Here is a 10,002-nt window from a genome sequence, read left to right on the forward strand (position 1 = left end):
GTAATTTGATTCAGCTCTAAGAAGACTTCAATTTAACAATAAGCTGTATCTATTGTAAATGAAATCAACAAAAGATGCATTGTTTATAAGGATGCAGAAGAAGAAAAGCAGATGCAGTATGTAGCAATCTAATTATACAAATCCAGTGATGAAAGTCAAATATCATAAGTAGAGAAAGAAAAAGGCTTTAATTTAAATGCAAAGGCAACACAAACAAGATACTGGTTTCCCATTTCTCGGTCTTCATGCTCATGATTAGAATCAGGCAGCCACTAACATCTGAAATCAAAACAGAGGAATTCTAAGAATAATTTTCTTTCATGATAACTAATCCGTGCAGCACCTGTTACTCGAAGTAAGACTCCATAACAGGTGCCTCCGTTAAAAGGCACTGGACGCCTAACAGTAGGATAACGGCTTCCGTTTAACTACCTCCCATCGCAAGCTTGAACCAGATACTAAATCAGATAAAGTCTTCTCCTTGCAATCTTTCATGCTTCACGGATAAATCATATATCAAAAAGCAAAGGGAAATAATATTGACAAAACCAAAGGCAACAAGTATATGAATATGAGAATTCACTGAAAATAGATTAACGAGTTAAAATTTCTATGTAGAAGAAAGATGCTTACAGTTGTAGGCCTATCCATCACTTGTATATTGCTGAATAAGGAGACCATCTATCTAAAATTTCATATGTTTTCAAAAAATACCCCCATTGGTCATGTTCCTCGCAAGAGCTTAGACAACGCTTCAAACAGTCATTAAAAGAGCAATTTATAGCATTCAATCTCTGGTCTCTGGTCTCTGTCCACTGATCTTGCTTATCTTCATTGTGCATGCCCAGAAAGCAGCATTAACTAAATGCATCAGCCATCGTTTTACCATATGAAAGAGAGGCATGGGGACACAAAGGAATCTTATCAACCAGTTCTGACCTAATATAATGAGCTCATGGACTTTGTACTTACTTCAGACTTTCTATAGGAAGAGGATCTTTCAAGTGTCAATGGTACAGCACATTTGCTAACCGCATAAAGTAGTCTGTCAAATACAATAAATACAGCATAGCCGTATGTTATTTCTACATGTGACAAATTGAACGACAATAGATCATTTTTTATAGATAATGAGTTGAGATCACTGTATAACCTTTTTTTTAAATTAAAAAAATCACCGTAACCATGTGAAGTTTATTAATAGGTGGAGTTATATACAAAATCTTGATAAACCATTTGAAACATACATCTTTGAAACAAAAGGGAAATAATTTAGAAATAACCATAGGCAACAATTAAAGGATGCCTTACAACATTGTTTAGCATGTAAAACATATCAAAATAATAATAATAATAATAATAATAATAAATATAGATAAAGAGTTAAATGAACATGAGAAGTCACCGAAAAGAGTGAAATATATATACATGTGTGTATGTATCTTTTTTTACATTTAATTTAATCCAACTTACAGTTTGTAATACATCCATCGCTTGCATATTTTTGAACAAGTAGACTATCTATCCAAAACTTCATATGATCTCGCCAAACCATATATTTTGCCATGCATCAAGTAGCAGTTTAGACAACACTTCATATAGTCGTTTGTAGAGCAATTTATAGAATTCAATCTCTTGTCTCAGTCCGCTCTTACATCTCTTCTCAAATCATCATCTTTGACATACAACAAGTCACTCCACATTTTTTCACCGGGCTTTGAACCCTACCATTCTTAGTTGAATGATCAACAAAGAACTTAATGACACCCTGGCTATTCAAATCGAGTGTAAGTAATTTCGAGGACATGACATGGTTGTTATATCCTATGAATACATGATCTAATTCAATAACCTTACCTTCAAACCCTAATGAATCAAAAAGAATGCCAGAGGAAATGATCTCCCCATTAACAAACAAATCATATTCAACATTGAAACTTCTAAGTTGTTGATGTTTTTTTAATGATATAACAACACATAAAATGAAACAAATTAAGTTATCATTGAACCAACTTACTGGGAACTCTATATAGTATTATTACTTTTAAATTCAAACCATTTGGGAATTTCGCTTCCAGGGTAAAATATGGAGGTGTATGGCCAAGAACGCATTGCCCAGGGATTGTTATCCTGCATGTACATCACTTCTTTAAGGATATATGTTAAATTGAAGGGCATTTTTGTCAGAAGGTATATTTGACTTTCACTCAATATTTAAAATTTTAGAAATATAGAAAACAACTATTTATATTTAAAATATAATTGAACAAATAAACGAAAATTAATAAAATGATTAAGATCTCTTACTATTTATTGATTTTTTTTAGAAAGAATATGTCACCCAAAAAAAAGTCTCTTGTGAAATTGTTAATCTTTGAAGATTTTGAAATAAAAATAACAAAAAGAAATTAACACAATAAAATCTATTAACAAAAGGAAAGAGAAAAAAAAAGGAAAACAAATATTAAAATAGAAAGATGAAAAAAATATTCAGTTAAATTATTCTCCAATCACGTAATCAATTCTACAATATTTACTGGGGTGAATAATGAAAAGAATAAAAAAAAATTAACCATCTGCCCTAAAATAGGAAAAATAGCAATATATTTCACAATCTTCAATTCAAACTCGAGAATTTAAAAAGAAAAAAAAAGCATCGTAGGAAACCGGAGAAAATGAGAAGATATACTTACTTCAAAGCAATCCCCCAAATTTGTATATCTGTCAATATTCATCACAGCGTCTAATTTTAGTTTGAAACAATTGATGAAGCTGAAATACACCCCACCATCCCCCCGAAGTAGGCTTAAAGCTGGTAATATCGATTCTAGTGATTTGCAATTATTTGCTTCTATATATTCTAACTCGGGTGGAAGCTCAGCTATGGATCTAAGCCTTTGGCAATTGCTAAAATTAAGCAGTAGCAAGTTAGAGAGGTCTTTGATGCTCACAGGTAGGCTCTCAAAATTGTTTTGGTCAAGATATAAATGTCTTAGTGAGAGTAATTGGCCAATACTGTTGGGTAACACTTCGATACAACAATCAACCAGGTTTAGCTTTGTCATTTTTTGTAGGATAGATAAATGGACGAGTGGGATACTCAATCGATTCTGCATCTTACATCTTGCAAAAGATAATGTCTTTAAGTTGATCAAACTTGTTATAAACGTTGGTGTTTCAGCAAAAGCCATGTCCTCTAGTTCAAGTTCCTTTAGAGTCGTTAAATTTCCTAGGTTATTTGGCAATCTGTCAATTTTGGAACAACTCGAGAGATAAAGACATTTTAGAGATTTTAACTCATGAATACTCTCCGGTAACCTTTCAAGCCTTGAACATTTTCTAAGACTCAATTTCTCTAGTTTGTATAGATGCTCTATTGATCGCAATTCTTTTATGGCTATTCCATCTAGATATAACTCTTCAACTGTGCATGGGAGATATGGAACTGTTCTAAGATTTGAGCAATTAGAGAGATTAATTTCTCGAAGAGATTGCCAATGAACACTAATTGGAAGATTATCAAAGCTTTTGCATCCACATAGATTAAGGATAACAAGTTTATGGAGATTATGGATAGATGAGAAACTATCGAGTAAATTTGTGCAATCTTCAAAAATCAGGCTCTCAAGATTTGGCATAAGTGAAAAATCCAGTACTCTGCATAAATGCTTAGAGTGACTGAGGTTAATATGTTTCAAATTAACCAGTTTCTGTCATAAAAAAAAATTAATTGAATTAAAACAACATAAATAACATACATATATTTACAATTTAAAGCCAAAAAAAAAAAAAAAGAAAGGTAGTATATAAGTTAACATTTACCTGGTTACCAGTCCAAAGTTGTTTAACTTTGCTATTATGCATATGAAGTGCAACAAGGTTCTTTGGATTAAAATTTGGTGGCAATGATTTGGCAGAATATCCATGCCAGCAAAAGTACCTCAACTCAGAGAAATCAGATTTAAGTTTCTCAAAACCATGCACCTTCTTTCCTTCCTTGGAGCTATTTTTTTTTAAGAATCTTAAGTTATGGCGCCCTGTAGAGGAATCAGATTCAGTCACCTTATTTTTAGGTTCGGAAACATAAAATTCCAAGAATCTTAAGTTCTGCATTTTGTTGAAAGTTTTGGGATTTAAATGCAACTCTTCTACTTTAGACATATCCAAGCGTATGCTCCGAATTGCTCTAGTTCCCTGGTAATCACAAGCATATTGATGAAAAGTCAATTTGAAATTGCTTAATTACATCAGTTCTTAAGTAATTTACTCTCAAATATATTTCTTTTCAGAATATGTAAATAAAAAAAATAATAGATACGTCATTACTACCCTATACCAAATAATTTAATTCCCAATGATAACTAGAAATGAATATTCTTCTAACTAATATTTTTATTATATTTATGTATAAAATATAAATAAAAAATTAGTGTTTGGCTCTTACCGTATTGTGCTTCAATACTGAAAATATATCCTTATGATCCCACAACCGACTACGTTTACCAGGATCATCAACTGATTCTTGCTGAACAATTTCTCTACCCATTTCTTCAAGTAAATCATGCATTGTTATGGTGTCAAATGATATAGTTATGAGACACTTTTCAATGAGAAGATTTATATAAATATGAGAGTCAAAGTCACGAACATTCAAGATCGCTTCTATGAGATCTCTTTTATATCCTTTAAAGAAACATGCAATATCTAAAAATAAATTTTTCTCTTTATCATTTAATCCATCATAACTTGTTTTTAACACCTTATGGATATCCCCATGACTATTAATTTTCAAGTTTTTTAGTGCACTTTCCCATTCTCTCTTTGTCCTCTTGAACAGAAAGGAACCTAAAACTTTAAGAGCTAGTGGAAGACGTTTAGCACATGCTACTACACTTGATGATAGCCCAATATAATCTCTTGTTGGGTTGTTTTCTCCAAAGGCATACAATGTAAAAAGTTGAATGGCTTTATCAAAAGGTAATTCTTTCATCTTGTGTATGTGATGCACTCCACAATTTGTTAGGACATGCTTATCCCTTGTAGTTATGATTATTCGACTCTCGAAATCCAAGTTGTCAGAAACTTCCCTTAAAAATTCCATTTGTTTGAAATTTGTAGTCACATCATCAAACACAATGAGAACTTTCTTACAACTAAGCCTTTCTATTGGGAAAATGAATCCGATATTGGGATTTATATCCCCTAAGAGTGCATGATTGATTTTTTGGCGGATGTCATTTAATCCTCCGATTTTCTCTGATTCTTCTCTAATATTTTTAATGAAGAAAGAAACTTCAAACTGTTTAAAGATTTTGTTGAAAACAGCGTTAGCAAGAGTAGTCTTACCTATGCCCCCAATACCCCAAATTCCAAGCTTGCGAACACCTTTTGTACATAATAAATCTTCAATCTCCTCGATTGATGAATCTAGTCCAACAAGGTTCTTGGTGTGAATTGTTGAGAAGTGATAATCCAATCTTTTCAAGATATGATCGGTAATATTCTTTACAAGTGATGCCTCATTCCTATAAAGTAAAATAAATGCATAAATAAAATGATACTAAATTAGATGACTAAGAACAATTCAAAGAAATAAAACATAATTTAAATATTTTCTTTTTTTTTTTTGGTTGTTCATTAAATACAAATTTTTAAATGCGAGATCAGCATTATAATGAACTGTGTCATGACATGAACTCATATTCTGATTTAAAACAGAAAATCAAAATCAAAAAAAAAAAAAAAAACTGCTATTAGTCGTTACTGCAAGAAAGTTATTGATAAATAAATTTACAGTTACCGATAGTTCTTTGAATGAAAACCAGAAAGGTTGGCTGCATTCCTCAAAGCTGTCCTCCATTCCTGCAACATCTTTGAATCATTCATAAAACGATTTTCAAGCTTAGCAAACGAATTCCCAAAATCCCCAGTTTGATTCCTGACATCAGATGGATCTACGTCATAAAAGACCGGTATTACAACTTGATCATACTTGTTTTTACATTTAATTATCTCTTCAAGTTCTTTGAGACACCATTTGGAAGAAGCGTAGCCTTTAGAGAAAATGATTACTGAGATCTTTGAATGCTCAATTGCCTTCAAAAGAGATGGAAAAATTTCTTCTCCTCTGATAAGGTTATCATCAATGAAAGTTCTAATCTTTTTCTGACAAAAAGCTTCATAAAGATGGCTGGTAATGTTTGCTCGGGTGTCCACACCACGGAAACTAAGGAAAACGTCATATTCTTGTTTAGGAGTAATGGAAGAAGAAGAAGAGGAAGCCATTAACTTCAAGTGATGAGAGGCACTTTGCATTAACAGAGAGGGTTAAACTAAATCATGAAATAATTAAGTAATTTACTTTATATTCCACCATCACTAAGTCTCTGCATTAACAAATTGGCCGGCCGAAAATTTATAAACTCTCAGTGATATAAGCGTTAGGTGAGGGTCCTTAAATTTTCACTATAAATCAAATAATATTACACCAAATAAATAAATGAAAAATACTTGGGAAATATTAGGTGCTGAAGGGATGCAAAATTTGGGCCCCCGAGGAACGCGTAGTTGGGGAAATTAGCAAATTCAACCCTCAAGTTTCATTTAACCACCGTTTTGGTTTCCTTCGGTGTTATTAAATTGACATTTGAATCCCTCAAAGTCAAATCTGCTGATGATATGGAGCTATGGACTATCTTAATACCAACATAGGGACCAATATAGGAACCAAAATGTAATTAAAAATTTTCATGACTTAAATATAATATCCGAACCTAACCTTAGGATGAATTGTAATTTTCACCACAAAGGGCTGCCCAAGGAACTGTTGCCTTAGCCTCTTCCTCTTGGGCAACTTTTAATTTTATCTTTTCTTGTGCTAAAATCTAGGAAGCACCTATGCATTTTTGTGTTTTCGAATATATGGTTCGAATTTATGACTCATTGATAAATTGACATCATTTAATAATTACTTAACATAATTCAAATAAAATCACAAATCAAATTTGAATTGAATCAAGTCATCTATTTGACCTATAAGTAAAACTAACTCAAACTCTTGCTAGCTAAAATTTAGCTTAGTTTTAAGACAAATTAAATCATTTAACTTAAACTTAGTTTAAATTAGAAATAAAGAATTCGAATTAAACTAAATTAACTTTTGAACTGAAAACAACTCAGTTTGAATCCAACACTAATAAAAAAAGCAAAGGAACGTGCAGTTGGGAAGATTGACAATGTCAACCCGCAAGTTTCACTTTAACCAACGTTTTGGTTTCTTTCAATGTTATTAAATAGACATTTGAATCCCTCGGAGTCAAATTTGCTGGTTATACATTGATATGGAGTTATGGACTATCCTGATACTAATATAGGGACCAAAATGATAGTAAAAGTTTTCATGACCAAAATACAAAAGTCAAACCTGACCTTAGGGATGAAATTGTTATTTTCACCACAAAGGGCTATGTTAGAAACTGTAGCCCTAGCCTCTTCCTCTTGGACAACTTTTAATTTTATTTTTTGTGTTAAAATCTAGGAAGCACGGATGCATCTCTGTGCTTTTGAAATATTTCAAAAATCAAAATGACCCAAAAACCATATGAATTATTTCGGGCCGCATTGATAATTTAAAAGAAATATGAAAAGCTTTATAGAAAAGAAACACATTTCATATGTTAAAAATAAAAGAGAACTTAGATCGTTTCCAATTTACTTTGCAATTTGCATATTAACCTAACCATCTCCTCTTCGTCCCAACCATCAATAATTATTCTCCATCTCTGGCATCTTAACTCCTCATTGTCTACAACATTTCAACTCTTCACAATCTCCAGTGTCTAACTCCTGATCATCTCCCTCGTCTTGAAATCTCGACAAACTCATCTTTAACCCATTAGTTCTTTAATAACCTATTCGGTTTGATCAGTGTATTGACAACGTGAACTCCCCTTCTCTTTGGCGTCTCAAAATCTCGATAAAGTCTAAAACAACTGTCTTCACTAATGTGACTAATATAGTATGCTATTCTTCATATTTGATTTAGAATCTAAGAAATATTTGGATAATTAAAGCAAAATTCTTCATAGCAGTCTTGTTCTTAGATTTGTATGGGGGGCGCATAGACACATACACATATGTATGTGTATTTTAATTTTAACACAGTTTATTCTACACATGTAATTACCGACCACCATCAAAATATTACACAATTTTATTATGAGTTTACAGCTGACTTAATTTCAGTCATGAGTAATTATTGAGTTCCTACACAATTTAGCCATTAATTTAGATTACTGTCTCTTGTTTAAGCATAGTTGGCCTTCAAGTTCAAACGGAGAAAGCAGCAACGACATTATAACTCAAGGATTCACCAATATAAGTGGAAAAAGCGTGCAATCTGATAACCCATTTATTATAATCACAGGACCCCCTTTCAATTTCCCAAACCAGATCCCACCCCACTAAACTACCCATACTCAAACCACCCAAACATGATGTCTCCAAGCTCAAGATTAGACCCAAAACCCCATTGGCTCACACCAAATCTACTACTATGTACCACTAAACTGAAACCCTCTCTTTCAACCTATTAACCTAAATAAAACTTAACCCGCCACTGCCACTTGTATTTAGCCCGACTACACACCAAACAGTTAAAACTTATGCTCTATTAATCAAGCCCAGCCCATTTACACAAGCATGTAGGCTTTCTCTCATATATAATATATAGTTTTCAAATTCAGGGCTCAAAGATGAACTATGCCTCCATTTGCCATTGAGTTAGTTTTAGGTTAGAAAGTTGATTATATATAAAATTTGTTACCGAATCAATGGTTATAATCTTCTCATTTCTACAATTCTTTTGTAAATAAAAGTAGATTTGAATCGAACCAAAATAAATTAGCTTGAACAAAGACCAATTTAATATAGTTCGGCTTCAATTCGAAACGTTTAACTCAGTGATTCAAATGGAAGACAATATTGAAGAAGAAGACTTGTTAAAAAGTTAAATTTATCAAAAACTAAGAAAAATTATCAAATAAAAAAAATTAAGAGTTTTGATAGGATAAACCACCAAGCTTCAGTTGAACTATTAAATTAGAATTCCAATTTAATTTCACATATTTTAAGCCAAACTAAATCTGATTCGACCCTAGATTGTAAACCTCACATAAACTCTCTCATTTTTTTTTTTTTAACAACAATGTTTTAAAGAAGTGACAGGCCTGAAGGAATAGATTTTGACGTGGGTTGAGTGACCAACGCAAGCCAATTGAGTAGGAGAAGTGAGCTAAGCCACGTCATGAATAAATCAACGTTAGTTATGACTTGTAATATTTGGAAAAAAAAATACCAATTTAAAAATAGGGTTAGATCCGAATTAAATTAATTTGAGTTTAAAAGTCCATTTGATTTGGTGTAACTTGATTCGAATTCTTTTAGCTTGAATTTAAACATAATTTGAATCAAGAGGTTCAGTTGGTTTTGAATCCAAACTGAATTTAAGCTAGAGAGTTTCACTCCCAAGTTGGATAGATGATAGATGACTTGATTAGGTTCAAACTTATTCACTGTTGAATTCGAAACTTATGACACACGACCTAAGACTGGGATGGAAATAGAGGCGGTTATGAGAATTAAAATGGGAGTGGGATAGCATTGCTGTGTAGAAAGAATCACGTAGAAAAATTTGTATTGAGAGTTTTTTTTGTGGGGAGTCCTGGCCTCTCATATCAGCTTAGTATTTTCATCTTCGAATTGGAGTGTGTTTTTTCTTTAGCGGTTTCCAGTTTATTCCTATTGACAGCATTGTAATGAAATGAATTGAGGAGTGATTGAATATTACATTGATAAATGAAAGAAACATTTTCTGATAACATTCTGTGCTGCCCCCTATTTAAGTTGCAGAGAGGCTGTAGAAATTGCAGCAGCTGCCTTTTCACCGGAAAAACAACCAAGGTTTGCATCATTTTTATTCAATAGTTTCAGCTTTGCTGATAA

The 10,002-nt window shown here is 32.3% G+C and overlaps 1 protein-coding gene across 1 annotated transcript; it reads right to left on the reverse strand.

Moving 5' to 3' along the window:
• Positions 1-787: 787 nt before the first annotated feature.
• On the reverse strand, positions 788-6,285 carry LOC123199016 (disease resistance protein RPV1-like). Its single transcript, XM_044613814.1, has 6 exons — positions 5,801-6,285; positions 4,445-5,525; positions 3,823-4,194; positions 3,319-3,710; positions 973-1,045; positions 788-829 (listed from the first exon to the last, which is right to left on the reverse strand). Exons 1-6 carry the CDS (start codon positions 6,283-6,285, stop codon positions 788-790), a joined length of 2,445 nt encoding a protein of 814 aa, XP_044469749.1.
• Between the last annotated feature and the right edge of the window lie 3,717 nt (positions 6,286-10,002).

This window comes from Mangifera indica, chromosome 16, assembly GCF_011075055.1.
Source record: "Mangifera indica cultivar Alphonso chromosome 16, CATAS_Mindica_2.1, whole genome shotgun sequence".
Lineage (NCBI taxonomy): Eukaryota > Viridiplantae > Streptophyta > Magnoliopsida > Sapindales > Anacardiaceae > Mangifera > Mangifera indica.